The following is a 19,279-nucleotide window of genomic DNA, read 5'->3' as shown; positions in this document are numbered from 1 at the left end:
CCATGGCAATGATTCTACCTCACCATGGTCCTGATAAAATGACATATGTAAATCAAAGGCACTTTATCCTTCTACCTCACCTGGGTCCTTAAATATGATAGTGGTCCACCTCCTCATAACATCTTGTCTCTTTGTTTTTCCAGTCTAACATGCAAGCACTCACCAATGATAAAGTTGTCCTGGTTAAAACACCTGGCACCAGGGGCTGGGGATTTAGCTCAACTGCATAAGTGCCTGCCTTGCAAGCAGGCAGTCATGAGTTCGATCCCCGGTACCGATAAAAATGAAAAAGACAAAAAACAAAAAAACAAAACAAAAAAAAAACACCTGGCACCAGCTTCTGCCTGGGCATCAACCATCATCCCATCGACCCTGCTAAACCCCAATACAGCACCTCCTTTTCAGCAGGAAGTAGTAAAAGAAAGAAAAACTTTGCCCTTTTTCCTAATAATGAAAAGATGAGAATGAAAGGATTTTGCCCTAAATGGGACACTGCAGTGGTGGGAGTCTGGGAGGTGGAACCCAGGGGCTCTATCTTGAGGTCACCTTCCCCACCCCTAGGCAATTTACCTGTGGTGTGAAATGAATTCCAGTGGGCTACCTGTGCATCAGTAATGCCCCTTAGGCACCACCCCAAACCTAAGCTACATGCATGCCCACCACAACACGTGCCTGGCAGAGAGAAAAGCCAGACCTCAGTGGTGGTGGTGGGGGGTTCTCTCTCCACATTCTTAAAATAAAGGCCACTTTATTTCATATTTCTATCTTTTTAGCCGCACTGAAAATTCTATCACTGTAAAAGACACATTGTCATGAATCCCCCTCAACACACAGAACACCCTTGTCCCATCATTCTTGCTGCCTTCTTTTGTGAATTTTTATTAGTACACATCTGGAGTACACAGCGGTCACATCCATCGTGGGGACTTGGTACGTGCACATAATTCACCTTCACTCTCTCTCTCCCCTCTTCCTCGCCTCCTTCCCCCTCTCTCCAACAGAATTCTAACCTCACCAGATGCCTGCTTTACTGCCCTGACTTCCACATAGTTGCGAGCATTTTCCAAGTGACCGAGTAATCCTAATAATTATTATTTTCAACAGGATGATACAAATCCATTGAAAGGATGGACCTCAGGACACTCACCTCCCCCTTGGCTGCTGAGCATTAAACTGTCCACAGCTTCTCACAACTCCTAGTAATGCTTGGATGCACAGGGTCACGCAGAGAGCCGTCTCTGTATTTTGGAACATTTCCGTTTTTTTCTCTTAAAAAAATGTTTTATAAGTACATGTTTGCAGGAGGTGCAGCTTACAGTCCTCTTGGGGAGTGGTGCATGTACGCCATACAGCTTGTTGCTTTTCTTTTCTTTTTTGGTACTGGGGATCAAACTTACGACCTTGCACTTGCCAGGCAGGCGCTGTGCCACCCAGCTATATCCCTGGCCTTTGTTTCTTTACTTTTATTCTTTTCCTCTTCCCTCCCTCCTCCTCCAAATCCCCCGTCCTGATCATCATTCTTGGTGATGTTATTCATCTTAGCTCCGGTTATGGCGTGGAATGTTCAGGATCGTTAGGTTTTGCATGTGGCATACCTTTGTTCTTCTTATTTCCCTTCCCCCCTCCTCACCCCCTGCTCCTTCCCTTGGGCCCCTTCTCTATGGCCAGGGATCCATCCCTTTGTCCCCTCCTCACATCCTTTGTTATTCTCTTTGTTTATACTTTGCCTCACTCAAATGAGAGACACCATATGGTACTGAAGCTTGGGTCTGGTTTATTTTCACACTAGAATTTCTTTAAGAGTGATTTTCAGGTGAGGGATGGCTGGGCTAGAGGGTATCATGGGCCTGTTTATCACAGGTAAAATTAAACACACTCATTTTGATATAGGGGAATGAAACTCCCAACCTACTATGTTGGTGAGCTCGTGTTCTCTAAAATCAAAGAATGAATTTTAGGAAGAATGGAGACAGAGTAGAATATATTTATTGAGAGAAAGAAAGCTTCTGTCTGAAGACAGACAGAAGGAGTCCAGAGCGGTTTGCTAAGGACTGTCTTTTTCAGGGGCTTTTACAGAGTAAAACCATGGGTTCGAGGTGGGGGGAGACTGGGAACTCACAAGGCAGATGGGCATAAGGTAGGACATAACTATAGTTAGCCAATGAGATCAATAGTTCAGGTGAAATTGATTACATTAGGAACAAATGGGGAAGCAAGTCACCTAGAAAAGTGGGCATTCTTACAGAGCTGTGACTCTTTCCTAGGGAGATGGGAACTATTTAGGGTATCCCAGGATATGGGTGCATTTGTTTGGTCTTTTGTCTTGAGGCCTGGCCCACAGAAGGAGGTGTCAGTCTCCCCTGAGTTGCCAGGCACCTGTACTGACTCCATTGAGGACCAAGGCCTGTCTCACTGCCTATAATATTCCTAAGTAACACAGCTGCCTGCAACAATTTCATTGTCTCTCTACCCCGTGCCCTCTGGACTTCTGCATTTCTGTCTGAGCCTCAGCTGATTTAGGATACAGCCTTCGTAAAGGCCCCATAATCCTCTCTCTCCTCAATCTTCTCAGAGAGCAGGCTTCACTCTCCCGTCTATTACCCTCAAGTGGCCTCACCCATCAGAGGACACTTGAAAAACAGGACGCCGAGAAGGGCCGTGACAGAGAAGAGAAAAGGAAATTCATCCATGAGGCTGAGATAAGCCTGGGATTAAGAAGCAAGAGGAGGGACTAGAGATTTAGCTCAGTGACATAAGCGCCTGCCTGGCAAGTGCCAGGTTACAAGTTTGATTCCTAGTTCCAAAAAAAAAAAAAAAAAAAAACAGTTCATGTTACCTAGTAAGATATAATTGTTCAAACATTTTTGGCCAGGGATTCAGAGGTTGGCCTTGTGACTGATAATGTGATGGGAACTGTCCCCAGTTATTTATAACCTGAAAGGGCTGTTTGCTGAGGGAGCTGGGGGAGCCTGCAGAGATGGGGTTCCTTGATGCTGGAATGTGATTCAGAAGCTAGACAAGCATCACTGAGGACCACCAGATACATGTGACAACCCACCCCTTGAACTGGTTAGTGTGACTGACAAATTTTATTTTGCTTGGTTTAAATTTAAAAACTGAAGCAGTATAAAATTTAAAATAGTGATTGAACTTGAAAAAAGAATACTGCATGATGTGAAACATTCTAATTGATTTTACTTGTTTTGTTTCCACTTTTTAAAATGTAGCTACTAGAAAAGTACGATCTCGTGGTTTGCTTTATGTTTCTGTGGAACAGTGCTGGCCTAGACAGTGTGGACTTTGGATCCAGGACACAGAACTGTCCCGCTCTGTAATGCAGTCTGGTGTAGCTGGAGGAGAACTGAGCTTGGAGACAGAGACCAGGGATATTGTTCCTCATTGCGAGAATTATCTAGGTTACCCAAATATCTCTTGAATGACTTGAATTTCTTCATTTACCAAATGGTGCCAACAACAGATCTGAGGTGGATTCACTGAGTTCTCTGCCCCTGGCTCACTGGGCGACTTCGAAGTGATTCTGGGGCCTCAGTTTCCCTAGCTTGTGGAAGCTGAGAAGGGTCAGGGCATGGGGAGGGGACAGAGCTGCCCCGAACCTCCCCCGCCTTTGTGCGTGTCGAAATGGGATCACCGTCCATCTGTCAGCTTGCAAGCATCGGCAGAATCCTAAGAACTGGTGGCGGATGGCGTCACAGGCCCTTCAGGGTACCACATGAAGTTCTGGATAGCAACCGGCATCCGCTGCACCCCATCCACCAGGAAGGAGTGGCCTTTGCTTTGTGGGCGGGGCAGGGTAGGAGAGGAGTTGCGGAGGGGCCCATTTTACTTCTGTGTTCTCTAGGCCACGCCGTGCGCTCTCACTAGTTTCACTTTTCCGACGACAACGGAACCTTCGCTTGCTGCAGCTGTGTCCGTAGACGCCGTTACCGAGGTGACGGCCGCTAGTGGCTTGGGGACCAAACCAACGCGTGTTTGCTGGGGGACAGTGTAGCTTCTCGTCCCATTCTATAAGACGGAGATACGAAGAACTCCATAAAATATTTCATTTGTATAATATAGTTAGTATCTTGGACGGAGCCCGCAAGCCTCTCCGGCGCTTCCCGGGGGCGCTCGCGCTGGCCCCGCGCCGCCCCCCCCATCCCTAATAGTAGAGTCCAGGGCGGGCCCGCGCATGCGCGCGGCCAGTAAGTATATGATCCGGGTTGCTAGGGATCCGGACCGGTCCTTGCTGGCGTCTAGGGGTTGACTTTGGTCCGAGCTTCTAGGACGCGACGGGTAAGTCTCTGAACGCGGCAAGCAACGAGCCCTGGGGTCATCTGAGGGCAGCGGGACGACCCGGGTGCCCCTGGAGAAGATCGGCGAGGGTCGCCCCAGGTAGTGTCCACCTCAACAAAATTGTGCCTTCCGGTGTGAGCTGGAATGGGAGTTGGCCCATAAATAGGCTTGAAGGTGATTAAGTAAGATCATACGTGTCAACTTGTGTTCACAACCGTTAGTTGAGTCCGTGAGCCCTGTGGCCCGACCTGTGAGAAATGAACTTGGTTGGCTCTTAACCCTTCAAGGGGATGCTTTTCCCTTTGAGAATCTGAGGAAAGTCAGAGATTCCTTCCTTACCTTCTCAGAGCTGATCAATGTATTTTATGGCCTTTTGCAAGCTAAAATTTTGCACGGCGCTTAACGATTAGTATCTTTATCTATAGATGGGGCCTGATTTTACCTCTCGGGGTTGTTGCGAAGGCCACATGCCACGCCGCATGAGCACCAAAGCGCTCCACCAACTTGTGAGTTGGATGCTGTTATTCGTCCTGATTACAAATAAAGAAGCCACCCCGGAGGGAATAAATGCAGGGCTCCCCTGAGAGTGACTCCTGAGAGTGATGGTTGAGTCAGGTGCTCTGCCTTCCTTTACCCTTTCCTAAAGAGTTTTGCTAGAAAAAGGCCACCTTGGGGCTGGGGATTTAGCTCAGCGGCATACGCGCCTGCCTTGCAAGTAGACAGTCGTGAGTTCGATCCCTGGTACCGATGAAAAGGAAAAAGACAAAAAAAAAAAAAGAAAAAGAAAAAGAAAGAAAGAAAAAGGACCTTGAGCGGAAGGGTCAGCGAGTATTGTGGCCCACAATACTGCTCCAGGTTCCCAGGGTCTCAGGCTCTCAGGCTCTCAGCCCAAGTTGTTTCTGAATTAGTAAATCTGACTTAAAAGGCATTGCGTCCAGGCCGTTCCTTCCCCTCACCCACAGCACTTCTGTGTCACTGAGTCCCAGGGGCACCTGATAAGAGCATGTTGGGGGTAGGGGGAAGATGCCATTTGCACAAAGGTTGTATGGTGTGCTGCCATAAACCAAATGGCATAGTGGCCTGGCACACACATTGGAGATTGTGTGTGTGTGTGTGTGTGTGTGTTTGTATTGGTCTATTGCTTCTAGGGCCACAGTGAACAAAAACTCATGCAATTAAATGAAGCACAGGAGAAAATGATGCATTTGATAAGATGTAGGTGACACATCTGAGGGGGCTGTGATGCTGTCCTAAACTTTTTTATAAGTAGAAGGAGTACACTAATAATAAAAGTAGAGCGTAGTAAAACACAGGTCAGTAGCATGGCCTTTAATTACTGAGTATTACGTGCTGTGTGCAGTTGTACCCACTGTACCGTATCTGACAGACCATGCCATAGGTTTGTTTATGCCAACCTCAGCATAAACGTGCAGGCAGTGTGTTTTCTCCAACCTCGGGCCACAGTGTCAGTAAATGATAGGAATTTTTCAGCCCCATTGTAATCTTACAGGGCCACTGTTGTCTATGTGATTTTTTTTGTTGATCAAAACTTTGTTACATGATGCATGCCTCAGTGGTCAGCAGTTTTTGGTCCATGACAATTAGTGAGCCGTGCGTGAGAGGCCCCAGTTAAAACCACAAGAAATTGAGCAACTCAGTGGAGGTTTAGCAATCATCTGTGGCCAGAGCTAGGCCTGAACCCTGGTCTGTGGCATCCAGGTAATGGCCTTAGGCGTAGTGCTCTTGGTGCAGTTGGGAAGATTGGCGAGAACCGCTTGACTGGCATTTCCTTCCTCAGATGTCTCCAGATGCTGGGAGGGACAGGGCTGCCTTCTAACTATTTGTTTTTTGTTTTGTTGATAACTGATACATGAGTATATTAGCATGTGAGAATCGATTAAATCTAGAAGCATATTTCTTTAATCTGATTTCATAATTTTTCTCCTTTTTGATACAGCATCTCCATATGTAGTTCAGACTGGCCTTGAACTTGCTATCTAGCCCAAACTGGCCTCAAACTCACAGTGATCCTCCTGCCTCAGCTTCCCAGGGGCTGGAAATATAAGTGTGCGCCATAACACCCAGCTCGTGTTGTATCAGATGAAATTGCTGAATTGGACCATCTTTTAACCTATAAAATGGCACTTTCACCCAAGGTAGTCAGCTCCTCCCCTTTTGAGGTTTAGCCACATCCTATATTGTGTGTGTCATCTCATAAGGGCCTGTGTCATATGCTTTTTCTGCAACTTGCTTCTTCGTGCTCAGACGTGCTTTGGAGGTTTTTCTGCTCGGCCCACATACAGCCGTCTCACTGTAGGAGTTGCTGTTTGCTATTCCTGAGTAAGAATGTGCCGCAGTATGTTTGACTCTATCAGCTCTTGGCAGACATTTTGGAACATTTCTTATTTTTCCATTGTTACAAGTAATAGAGGACATATGCGCATGTACAAGTTTTTTCAGAGGATCAAATCCTAGAAATAGCTTTGCTATCCAAAAAGTGTGTACATTGCTGTACATGGTGGCTCATGCACTCAGGAAGCTGAGGAAGGAAAATCGTCATGAGTTCCAGCCTGAGCTACATATCAAGACCCTGTCTCAAACAAACAAAGAAAAAGTATGCACATTAAAAACAGTTAATTTGTACCTAATTGTCCTTTAAAGAATTATAACAACTTATATTTCTGCTGATAGTAAATTATCTTTTTGTTTACACTCTCACCAATAGTGGATTTTTTTTGCCAATATAGTAGATGAAAATGCTTCTTTTAAGATGTGCCTCCTGCCAGGTATGGTGACACATGCTTGTAATCCCTGTACTCTGGAGGCTGAAGCAGGAGGACTGCCGCAATGTCAAAGCCAGATCAGGTCATATAGTCAGTTCAAGCCAGCTTGAACTACTTAGTGAGAGCCTGCCTGAAAAAAACATAAAAAAAATCAAAAAAGTGTACCTCCCAAGTTACTAATATGAGGAAAATTGTTTATATACCTTTAGCCAGCTCTCTGCTTTGGGAGCATTGGCTAATTTCTCTGGTTTTCTCATTTCTAATACAGATAAGAAAATACTGCTTCTCGGGATAATTGTGAAGAATGAAAGAAATATCTGGTGTGCCCAGCCCTGAGGTTGACCCATAATTATAGGTAGGGAGTGATATTAGTTGTTGTTATCGTGCGCTTTTTGTAACAACTTTCGGCTTTATCCCTGTTCTGCGCTCTACAGACATGGATCAGTCTTTTCCCCTCTGCCACCCGCTTTTCTCCAGGAGACATAATACCAGGTCTTCCAGTGTGTTTTAGATGATGACAAAGCTTCAGACCTCCTCAGCATCTTGGTCCCCACCCCTGTCCCCTTCACCACCAAATCGAAACTAACTGCTAAACATTGTGCTCAGGGACAAATGCCAGCCCCTAGGTCAGTGATGGCGAACATTTGAGAGCTTTCAGTGATACAAATGGTCCACCGCAGCTCCCATGCCACAGCTTGGCCACCACTGCCCTGTGTTGTTGGCTTACAGTTATAGACACGTGCCTGCCAGTGAAACTGTCATGAGCTCATCTTCTAATGGCTTGATTTTTGTTGGCTTATTTGTTTTATTTTATATCTTTTTTTTTGAGATAGGATCTCACTATACAATTCAGGCTGGCCTTGGGCTCACTTTGTAGCCCAGGCTGGTCTCAAATTTGCAACAATCCTCCTGCCTCAGCCTCTGGTGTTCGGGAATTACAGGCCTGCTCCACCACACCCAGCTTATTTATTTATAATTTTGTTGCTTTTTGTTTTTGTTTGAGACAGGATCTCAATATATAGTCTAGGTTGCCCTTGAACTCACTGCCCTTGCCCTGCTTCTCCCTCCTGAGTGCTGGGATTATAGATGTATCCCACCACTCCTGGATATTTTTTATAACTTTTTTTTGTAGTACTGGGGATATCGCTCAGGGGCTCATACATATTGGCATGTGTTTTATTACCAAGCTCCATCTGTAGCCTTTTTAATCATATACTACATACACATATACTTTTGTACTCTGTACTATAAAACTTCCAAAGAAGCTATAATTAACATTAGTGAAACTGATTTCTACCTCAGTGAAAACATCTTCATGTTCTCATTGGATACAAGTTTTGTTAATCAGATGGCTTCATACTATGAATTATCTTTTAATACAGTTTAAGAAAAACTTTGTTTTATTTTATTTTATTGTATCTTATTTTTTTGAGACAGACCCCACTATAGTTCAGGCTGGCCTTCAACTGGACATGTAGCCCAGGCTGGCCTCAAATTTATAACAGTCTAAAAAGCTTTGTTTTAATCTTGAACAGTGGGCAAGGTAGCACACGCCTATGATCCTGGCACTCGGGAGGCTGAGGCAGGAGGATTGCCATGCGTTTGAGACTAGTCTGGGTTACTTTGTGAGTCCAACATTAGCCTGAACTGCATGGCGAGACCCTGTGTAAAAAACAAAACAACTCTAAAAATGACCCCTCCTTCTTTGGGCCAGTTTCTTCTAGGATATGGTGAGCTTGTGATTGCTTTCATCAGGTAATATGACAAAGGAAGACTTTGCACCCAGGAGTAGGGAGAAAGGGAGGAGCTCTGCCGTTTACTTTTTGCTTGCTGTGCCTTCATTGTTACCATCTGTCCATGGTTTCTTTGAAGGAATCTTTTTGGCTACTTGTGTGTTAATAAGTTAAAATTGAATCCCAATTCCAGATGAATGATAGTCCTAAATGTAAACCGCAAAACCATAAAATTTTAGGAAATACCTTAAAAAATAGAGATGGTTGTGCCGAAGGACACCTGTGAGCCCAACATACTGGGACGCCGAGGAAGAAGTTGGAGCCAAGCCTGAGCAATGCAACACCTTAGCAAGACCTGTCTCAAAACAAAAACACAACACTTGACTTTGGAATATGCAGAGTTTTTAAACAGGTCCTAAAACGCTAAGCATTCAAAAGGAATAAATTGGTTTTCATTAAAAATTAAGAACCTATTTAATTAAAAGAACCCAATAAAGAAGCAAAATGGGATCTTATGTTGTTGGGAGGCTAAGGCAGGAGGCAAGTTTGAGGCCAGCCCGGGCAACTTAGTGAGACTGTCTCAAAAAAGTAAAAAGGGCTGGGGATGTAGCTTAGTAGGTTTGTGCCCCAGTATCCCTTCCCAAAGAAACAAGAGCAAAAAGACAAGTCACAAGGTGGGATATGTTTGGCACTATATACATACAGAGTCTGCCAAAATACATATACATCAGGAAAAGAAAAAATTGTAAATATTTTAACACTAAATTTAAGGGGCCAGAGATATAGCTCAGTGGCACAGCACCTGCATGGCAAGCACAAAGTCCTGAGTTCAATTCCTGCCACAGGAAAAAAATACTAAATTTATTGAGGCATCATAAAAATAATACAAGTAACCTTTGGCCTCTACAATTACAAGCAGTGCTCACAGTGGTGACCAGTAGCTTCCAGACACTTATTAGTATAGTGAGCTGCAGTGTGTACACATTTTTTTTCCTGGTGAACTCTGTATATAGCAAAGGATTAGTACTACCATATATAAAGAGCCTTTACTAGTAAGAAAATGACAAATTCTGTAGAAAAATAGCCAAAAAAAAAAAGACTTTAACAGGCACTGTCACGAAAGAGAGTTCCCACCCTCAATGGAACATCCCTCAATGGCCCAACGCCTGCCTGGCAAGCACAAGGTCCTGAGTGTGAGTCTTGATACCAAAAGAAAAAAAAAAGATTCACTAAAGAGAGTGCCCTAGGTCCAATGAGTATATGAAAAGGTGTACCATTTAGTTAGACATCAAGAAAGAGCAAATTAACACAGTACCTCCCCGTACCTACCAGAGTGGATAAAATGAAAAAGGCAAAAGATGCCAAAGGATTTCTTATACATTGCAGGTAGGAGTGTAAATTCTTACAGTCACTTTGGAAACTTATTTAGCAGTATCTATTAAAGCTAAAGCTATGACTGCTCTACAAATCAACAATTCCACCCCTAAGGACATACAGTATACATAGCAACATAGAAGTACATATCCGAGTGTGTTCTTAGTAGCACCGTTTTTGATAGTCACAAACTAAATACAGTCCTTATCCCATCCATTACCTGTAGAGTACACAGCCAACTTTTGGTAGGATCATGTGGTAGAATATTACATAGCAGTGCAAATGGATGTAGTGGTACAGTCCTGTTCTCCAAGCACTTGGGAGGCTGAGGCAGGAGGAGCACCACAAGTTCCAGGTCAGCCTAAACTACATGGTGAGACCCTCAAAAAAATTGGATAGATTTAAATATATATATATATTTGGCAATGCAAATGAACAAACTACTACACAGAACAAAATGATTAAATCTCAAACATGATCCTAGGTGTAAGATGCCATGTGGAAAAAAAAAAGGCCTGTACGTATCCATGGATGTAAAGTCAATAGGCAAGGCTCGTGGGTTCTGCAATGTTCTCTGCCCTGATCTGGAAGGAAGGAGTGTGTGTGTGCACGTGCACACGCACATGTGTGTATAGCAAAAACTCATGAAGCCTTGCATAGGATTCGTGGACCTTTCCACATCTGTGTTATAAATATGCTTCTAGAGCCAGACGTGGTGGCTCACACCCGTAATCCCAGCACTTGAGAGGCTGAGGCAGGGGGATCGTTGTGAGTTCGAGACCAGCCTGGGCTACTAAGTGAGCTTAAAGCCAGCCTGAACTACACAGTAAGACCCTGTCTCAAAAGGATTAAAAAAAAAACAAAAAACTAAATATGCTTCTAAATGCCTTTTCTGCCTAGAACCCTGGGTGATATTGATGAGTCTGCTTCCCTGGGCCTTTGCACCTGTAGCAGGCTGAAAGCCATTGTACAGTGGGGACGTTAGAAATGCAAGGAGAACTTCATGCCTTTAAAGAAGAGTGTAGCTGGGCATGCTGCCCTGTGATCCCAGCACTCAGAAGGCTGAGGCAGGAAGGTTTATGGCCAGCCTGGGCTACAAAGTTTTCGTAAGGTCACTTGACTGTTTGACGTTTCCTAACGCTAGGCTAGGAGCTCGGCCTTGCCCCCAGCAGGCGAGATGCCTCTCTTTGGGAATATCTTCAGTCCGAAGAAGACGCCTCCTCGGAAGTCGGCCTCCCTGTCCAACCTGCAGACTGTGAGTGGGGCGGAGCAGCCTGGCGCGGTGGGATTGGGCACCAAGGGCAGCGTGCATTGCCCAAGGGGACGTCCTCTTAGCTCACTAACTGCTGTTGCTGAAGGACTGTCTCTAACCCCTATTTCAGAACTGTTGTCAGAGTTGATTCAAGAACCAAAAGAGGCTGGGCGTGGTGCTCACGCCTGTAGTCCCCACACTCAGGAAGCTGAGGTAGGAGGATCTTTGTGAGTTCGAGACCAGCCTGGGCTACAAAGTGAGCTCAAGGCTAGCCTGAACTACATAGTGAGACCCTATCTCAAAAAAAGACAAAAAAAAAAAAAAAAAAAAGAAAGAAAGAAAAGAACCAAAAGAGATAGTCAATTTCATTACACTGTTTGGTCTCAAACAATATTATTGAATTTGACTTTCACTTTATTCCCAAGACATGGCCGGGGACTAATTTTAGTCATACTTGAGAATCAAATTCATTCTCAAAAGGATAGTGACTGGCCACCATTAATGGCATTCAGAAGGGTAATGTGGTTTCCAAGGATGTCTGGAAGCCATCACAATAGCATTGGGATAAATGATAGCTTCTCCTTTGAATGTATGAGCCCTGGGTTTCAAACATTAGGTGACATTTGCCAGGTGTCGTGGCTCATGCCTGTAATCCCAGCACTTAGGAAGCTGGGATCACTGCAAGTCTGGGGCCAGCCTGGGCTACATAGTGACTTTAGTGACTTTAAGGACTGCCTGAACTACATTGTGAGTCTCTGCCTCAAACAAAACAAAACAAAACAAAGCAAACAGTGACAGGGCTGGGGACGCAGCTCAACAGTAGAGCACTTGCCTAGCAGCTAGTGTGAGGCACTGGGTTCATCCCAGTGCCGCACTTACACACACATATGCACATACTTACATACTCACCACGTGGAAATCATTTTCTGTTCCCAGCTGTGAAATGTCTCTCCATCTTCTGCACATAGATACACACTGACCCCATGTAGCAGTGCAGGTGAACCTAAGGCACGTGTGCCATAGTGGGCTGAGTGTAGCACCTAAAACTCTAAAGGTTCGCCATCATGGCTACATAATAGCACTGTCCTTTTCTGCTGAAATCTTTTTGTTATTGTTGCTGTTGTTGTTTGAGATAAAGTTTTGTTGTGTAGCCCAGGTTGGCCTTGAACTTACCTATCCTCCTGCTTCGGCTTCCCGAGTGCTGGGATTACAGGTGTGCACCACCATGCCGAGCATCTGCTGAAACCTTTTGAGCATCCAGGGCCAGTTGGCAGGGTCTTCATCCCCCATAATCCTGTGCGTCACCAGCCTGGCTGTGTGCACCAGTCCTGGCTCTCAGACGTCGTGGAGGGACGCGCCCTGATTGCTCGGCTGCTTTTCTGCAGGGCTGGTTGTGCAGATCAGCCAGACCTTCAAAAGGTGTTATGGCTGAGAGTGAACCCCAGCTTTTGGGGCCTTGAGTCCATTGTCTTCTTTGCACTGAACTATAACCCTTGGCCCTTTTTTCATTTTTTTATTTTGAGATAAAATCTCTCTAAATCATTCAGGATGGGCTTGAACTTGCAATCCTCCTGCCTGAGCCTCCTAGAGTCTGGGATTGTAGGTGTGTGCCACCATGCCCGGCCTCGACACCCTTATACTTCAGGCAAGAGCCGCCTCTGTGCATGGTATTCCCTGCCTATGCCTGGCGTCTTCTTCCCTATTGATTGGTTCCAGAGCCGATAATTGATAACTTTCTATGTGCCAGCCACTCTCCTAGGCACTGGGCATAATAAAATGGATTAAGAAGAAGAAAAAAATCATATCCCTGCCTTCATGAAGCACATGTTTTAAATTGGGAAGGGTACAGAAAATAATTAGGTTTATATCAGATGACGCTAGGTGCCTTGGAATGAAGCAGGGGCTGGGGTAGGACACGGTAGCAGAGGAGTTGTCACTTTTAAGTGGTCGGATGGTCAAGGAGACTTAAGGAAAAAATGAGTCACTTGACAGGTCCCCACCAACCATCATCCATCTTTGTTTTTCCCCCAGCACTGGGAATCCATCCAGGTCCCTGCACATGCCAGGCAAACACTGTCTTCACTGAGCTACACGCCCAGCCTGGCTGCGTCTGTTGCTCTGCTGGGGTCTCAAGTACAAGTGAAAGCTTTCCCAGGGCAGAGTTGGTCAGTATCTAGTCCTGGCTCAGGCTGCATGCTCAGTGAGTTGTATAAATGAATCCGGAAACTGAATTGTCCCACATTAAAAACTACTACTGCTATGAACTGGGTGTTGGAAAGTCTTTCTTTTCCTTGATGTATGTAGCTCCATAGTAAGCAAATAAATTACCATATATTTTAAAAGGATTTTTTTGAAGCTAGTCTGGTGGCGCACGCTTGTAATTGCAGCGCATTACAAGAGGCTGAGGCAGAAGGATTGCAAGTTTGAGGCTACCCTAGGGATTTAGTGAGCTTATCTCCAAATAAAGTAAAAAAGGGGGTGGGACTAGGGTGTAGCCCAGTGGCAGATCACTTACCTAGCATACGTGAGGCTCTGGATTCAATCCCCAGCAACACACACACACACACACAGACACACACACACACACTCACACACACGTAGAGTGCTAGAGAACCGAAATGAGTTGTTGGAGCCTGGAGGTAGCAGATGAGAAGCTCCTATTCCGCAGCCTCCTGAAGCTGTCATGCAGCCTCTCGCCCACAGTTGGATCGTTCAATCCGGGATGTGGAGCTGGGTCTCAACTATGGAACCCCCACGATGAACTTGGCGGGGCAGAGCCTGAAGTTTGAAAAGGGCCAGTGGATAGCAGGTGGGCTGCATCTCCTGCCGTCCTGCTGAATGAGGCTGCAGAAGGAAATCCCCGAGGTCACTGCAGCTCTCTCTGTCCTTCCAACAGAGGCTGGGATCAGTGGGGGCGTGGAGCAGAGAGAGATGCAGCGCCTCCGCAGGCGGAACCAGCAGCTGGAGGAAGAGAACAATCTCTTGCGGCTGAAAGTGGACATCCTGCTAGACATGGTGAGGAGGGGACTGGGAGGGGATGCTTGGCTTGTCTCTCGAGTCATTTCATACTACTGACACTTCACACTCTCTGTCTGTCCAGATACATTGCTTTGTATCAAAAACAAAAACAAGCCCCGGTGTGGTGGTGCATGCCTGTAATCCCCGCCCTTGGGAGGCCGAGGCAGGGGGTCATGAGTTCGAGGCCAGCCTGGACTACACAGTGAGACAGCTACGGTACAGCCCCATCTTTGCGGCGGTCTGGACAGGACCCGTTGTTACAGTCCCTTTTGGTAGGAGCAACAGTCAAGTCTGTACAGGGCCTGGCGTTAGTTTTGCCAACTCAGGAGACTGCACGGAGAAAGGGATATCTGAGCTGAGAGCCGCAGGACACTGGCAGGATGGAGGAGAAGCAGGGAATGGGCTGCTTTGGCTCGAAGCTGTCCACACCAGGCAGGCATCAGTCCTGGAGGGGGGCACTCACTCCTTAGATGACCTGGGAAACCTGGATCCAGGGGCACTGTCGTGCTGGAGCAGGTGTCCTGGAGCCTGGTGTCACTGCTCTGTGACAGTTTCTTCAGCAAGAAAACAGGCATCACAGTGCTGTCGCTGGCCTCACAGTGAGCTAATCTAGCCCAACGCTTGGCACTGCTCGTTGCTCGTTGCTCAGTTGCTCAGGAAGCATGGACCTTGTTTGCTAGTAAACCAAGCTCCCTACAGAGTCAGTGTCCTGCCGTCTCTGTCCTGATGTTTTCTTCCACCTCTGACACCTGGTGAAAGATCCTGATGAACCAAGGCATCTTCTTTGTAAAGCACATCCCCCTCCCCACTATGGTTATGTGAGCCGCCGCTCGGAAGCAATTTAAATTCTAATCACAGCCTTAGGGTCACCACTGTATCTTTTCAGCCTCTGAGGCCTGCTGTCCTCACGCCGGGTGTGCCATGAAGCACTGCTCATCCAAGGTGGGCAGAGTAGATGGCGAACATTCTTAGAGTCCCTGTGCCCTGGGGTCCTCAGGCGGCTACCCCGCCAGGCCACCTCGGCTTTCCCATCGCAGAGGCCGCAGGGCCAGCGGAATCTAGCAGGGCTTTCCATGAGTGCCCACACAGAGCCCAGAAATGACCTTCTTTATAATGCTTGCCGCTTCCCTCCCAGCTCTCCGAGACCACTGCCGAATGCCACTTAATGGAGAAGGAATTGGATGAACTGAAAAGCATCAGCCGGAGGAGGAAATAAGAGCTCCGATGCGGGTTAGGAGCAGGGAGACTGCATCCGTCGGGGGCCTGGGTGAGGCCTTGCTTTTAGCAAAACTAGTGGATTTGGTCCCCAGGACAAGTGACAACAGGCACTGCCATCCTTTGTTGCCAGAAGGAAGGTGGCACAGGATGGAGGAAGCCAGGGCAGGACAGTGGTTGGGATGCCAACCTGCAAGCAGATCCCAAGAGGTCTGGGGGAGGGGCTAACCTTTAGGTGCAAATGCCCATGTCCCCACCCACCTATAGGGGCCAGAGCTGGACTCCATGACTCATCGTCTCCCTGCTTATGCTGGATTTGGGGGATGGCAGTAGCTCCACAGAGCCCACATTTAGGGGTCTGGAATAAGTGACTGACTCTCTTGGGTCTCTGCGCCCTCCTCCCCACCAGGCCGCCTGTCCCGGCCTGTGAAGAATGCTCCACTCCAGATCCACAGCTGCTCTGGCTTCGGCTTCCCAGCAACAAGCGCCAGCCTTTCTTCCACAGCAACACTATTTTTGTGCTACTTTCCTGTTTATACTCTTTCCTTTGTATTAAATGATATTGAACGATCTCTCTGTGGCCAAAATGACTGCAAAAAAACATGGGTTCATAAAGAAGTACCAGGAAAAGACCAAACTTTTAGTGGAGCGTGGCACACACCTGTAACCATACCACTCAGGAGGCTGAGGCAGGAGGATCACTGCAAATTGGAGAGCAGCCTGGGCTACAGGCCAGCCTGAACTGCATGGCGAGACCCTGTCTCAAAAAGACCAGACTTTCCAGGTGTGGGGAAATGAAAGGGCAGCCTTGCAAGGGATGGTGCAGCTTTCCTGTCAACCCCAGGAGGTGACCCGGAAGTGAAAGTATCTCTGTGTGCCTAGATGAGTCAGCTGGCACCAGGTCTCTGTGAGGGGGAACCTAGTGGTCGTGAGAGTGCCGGCACAGAGCAGGGAGTTAAACTGAGAACTGCAGGTTTCTGTAGCTACGTCGTGCACCTGGTACCGAAGTCCTTTGCACACACTATCTCCTGTCCTCAACATAGGCCTGTGCAGCACGATGGCTGAAACCAGACAAGGAGTCAGATGACCAGATCAGGAGCTGTCATGGGATCACACAGCAGGACGCTGGAGCCTGCTGGTTTACATCCCACAGAACAGACAGAGACTTGCTAAGTCATTGAATTGCCCAGGCTGGGTTTGAACTTTCCATTCTCCTGCCTCAGCTTCCCAGATGCTGGGATTATACAGGCATGTGCCACTGCCGCTGGTTCAGATGTGCATTTTTGGAGGGGAAAGCCTTTGAGCTTTTTTAAGATTCTCAAAGGGATCTGTCTGACCTCATTCCATTTAAGAACTATTAATATCCTCACCAGGTATGGTGGTATATGCCTGTAATCCTACAGCTCCGGGAGGATGAGACAGGAGACTATCAAATTAGAGCCCAACCTACACAAAGTTAGTGAGACCTTGTCTCAAAAGAAAAGAATGTAAAAGGGCTGGGGTGGTAGCTTAGTGCAAAAGCCATGGGTTCAATCCCCAGCACCACCACGAAACCAAACTGAAGCCCTGTTATATCCTACCTCTCCTGTCTCGGATTCTGACCGGACAGAAAGAGCCAAGGTGGCAGTGGTGGGCTTGAGTGACGAGGGGCGAGGAGCAGGAGCCCAGGGTCCCAGAATCGCCTGCCCCCGCAGCATCAGGGTCAGTGGCTGTAGCACACAGTGTCACTGCCCCGTCCCTGTCCTTTGTGCAGGCATGCGACCTCCGCCCTGGCGTCAGGTTTATCTCGTTGCCTTTGCAGCTGAGCACTGGTCCTTGAAACCTTCAGGGATGCTGCATTGGTCTGGTTTTCTTCCTGGTCCCGAGCTGTTCATCGTCTCCTTCCCCAGGCCTCTGTCCCTGCCCACTGCTGTCCCTTCTCCAGGTCATCTCATCTATTCCTGGAGTTTGGGGCACTTTATACTGTATGATTTCCAGTGTTTTCTTAAAATTCCCTTGGCAATTTTATAATTACTAGAAGAGCTATGTTAGGCTTAAACAGAACTTTTTTTTTCTTTTCTGTCTGAGACAGACTCTTACCCTGTAGTTCAGGCTGACCTTGAACTCACTTTATAGCCCAGGCTGACTTTGAACTCCCAGTAATCTTCCTGCCTCAGCCCCAGAATGTTTTTTTAAAACCATGTATTGGCCAGGTGTGGTGTGGCACACACTTGTAATTCTCAGCTGTCTGGAAGACTGAGGCAGGAGGATCACAAGTTCAAATCCTCTTTGGAACATAGTGAGACCTTGTCTCAAAAAAAAAAAAAAAAAAAAGTAAAATAAAAAAGACTGTATGTCGCTCAGTGATAGACTAGCATGGGCAAGGCCCTGGGTTCTGTCCCCAGTACAGAGGAAAAATAATCATGCATCCCTTGTCAATATAAACAAAATCAATTGGCTTCCCAAGAAACTTCTTTGCAGTGTTAATTACTTTCCACGGGACAGTCACTGATGTGTGCTTTCTATCAAAAATTGGCCTCTAGCACTGAGCACACGCTTATAATCCCAGCTACTGAGAAAGCTGAGGGAGGAGGATTTCAAGTTTGAGCCTTATCTGAGAATTTAGAAAGACCATGTCTCAAAAATATAAAGGGTTAAGGATGTAGCTCAGTGATTACGCACTTGCCTCACATATGCAAGGCCCTGGGTTCCATCCCCAGCACTACACACACACAAATGAAATCAGTTTAAAAATGAAATCTCTGGGTGTGGTACCCCATGCCTGTAATCCCAGCACTTGAGAGCCTGAGGCAGAAAGATTGCCATGCGTTCGAGGCCAGCCTGCACTACATTGGAAGACTCTGAATAAAAAAAAAATTCTTTAAATTTTTTTAAGTAATAACTTTTTAACAGAAAAATAAGCATAATTCTTAAGTATACAACTTGATGGTTTATCCCAAATCAGTATCTCACATACTCACCACAATGGTCAAGAACAGAACCTTCCCAGCACCCCAGAAACTACATTCCTGCCCCTTTCCAAATATTTCCTCTCCTCCTCCAAAGAATCACCATCCTGGCTTTTCACCATTGTAACTTGAAAATTCTACAACAGCCCTGCCGGAACACTGAAGGCCTAAGCGCTGTATCAGAGGACCTGCTGGCCACCGAGCCCACTGCAGTGTGTAAGCGCAGGACTGTTATGAATCAGGTAAGAATTTGGATTCCCAGGGCTGGGGATTTAGCTCAGCGGCATAAGCGCCTGCCTTGCAAGCAGGCAGTCGTGAGTTCGATCCCTGGTACCAATAAAAACGAAAAAGACAAAAAAAAAAAAAAAAAAAGGAATTTGGATTCCATGGGCCTCATGCCATGGTCAATTAGCTGAAGGCATATAACAAATTATCTTTAATAACTTAAGGGGCACCTGTAAAAAGCACGTATAGCAACAACAAAATTTGAACAAATAAGCATTTACATCCATTATATGGTTGAAAATTAAAATATGGCCAGACATAGTGGCACACGCCTATAATCCTAGCACTCGAGACTGAGGCAGGAGGATTGCTGTGCGTTTGACAGCAGCCTGAACTACATAATAAGATCTTCTCTCCAAATTATTTTTAAAATGTGGA

The 19,279-nt window shown here is 46.5% G+C and overlaps 1 protein-coding gene across 6 annotated transcripts; it reads left to right on the top strand.

Moving 5' to 3' along the window:
- Positions 1 to 4,138: 4,138 nt before the first annotated feature.
- Positions 4,139 to 16,240, top strand: Cby1 (chibby 1, beta catenin antagonist). 6 transcript variants are annotated; one of them, XR_001201443.2, is made up of 7 exons: positions 4,139 to 4,293; positions 7,345 to 7,431; positions 11,328 to 11,438; positions 14,139 to 14,244; positions 14,332 to 14,450; positions 15,589 to 15,720; positions 15,936 to 16,240. XR_001201443.2 is itself a non-coding variant. In XM_013153171.2 (7 exons), exons 3-6 carry the CDS (start codon positions 11,361 to 11,363, stop codon positions 15,667 to 15,669), a joined length of 384 nt encoding a protein of 127 aa, XP_013008625.1. In that variant the 5' UTR covers positions 4,139 to 4,293; positions 7,345 to 7,431; positions 11,328 to 11,360; the 3' UTR covers positions 15,670 to 15,683; positions 16,078 to 16,240. The 6 variants fall into 6 exon arrangements, 4 of the variants coding, with proteins under 4 accessions (XP_013008625.1, XP_013008624.1, XP_003470545.1 ...); XM_013153171.2 differs by having other exon boundaries at positions 15,589 to 15,683; positions 16,078 to 16,240; XM_013153170.2 differs by having other exon boundaries at positions 15,589 to 15,683.
- Positions 16,241 to 19,279: the final 3,039 nt, after the last annotated feature.

This window comes from Cavia porcellus, unplaced genomic scaffold (assembly GCF_034190915.1).
Source record: "Cavia porcellus strain 051 isolate PalLab524CR breed Dunkin Hartley unplaced genomic scaffold, mCavPor4.1 scaffold_40, whole genome shotgun sequence".
Taxonomy (NCBI): Eukaryota; Metazoa; Chordata; class Mammalia; order Rodentia; family Caviidae; genus Cavia; species Cavia porcellus.
Note: the sequence above shows the minus strand (reverse complement) of the source record. Positions and strands in the feature narration are given on the sequence as shown.

Excerpts from the sequence above, each read along its gene's own strand:
- Cby1 (XM_013153171.2), top strand. The coding sequence starts at position 11,361 with ATGCCTCTCTTTGGGAATATCTTCAGTCCGAAGAAGACGCCTCCTCGG. Across the intron at positions 11,439-14,138 it reads CCCTGTCCAACCTGCAGACT|TTGGATCGTTCAATCCGGGA; the intron begins GTGAGTGGGGCG and ends TCTCGCCCACAG. Across the intron at positions 14,245-14,331 it reads AAAGGGCCAGTGGATAGCAG|AGGCTGGGATCAGTGGGGGC; the intron begins GTGGGCTGCATC and ends TCCTTCCAACAG.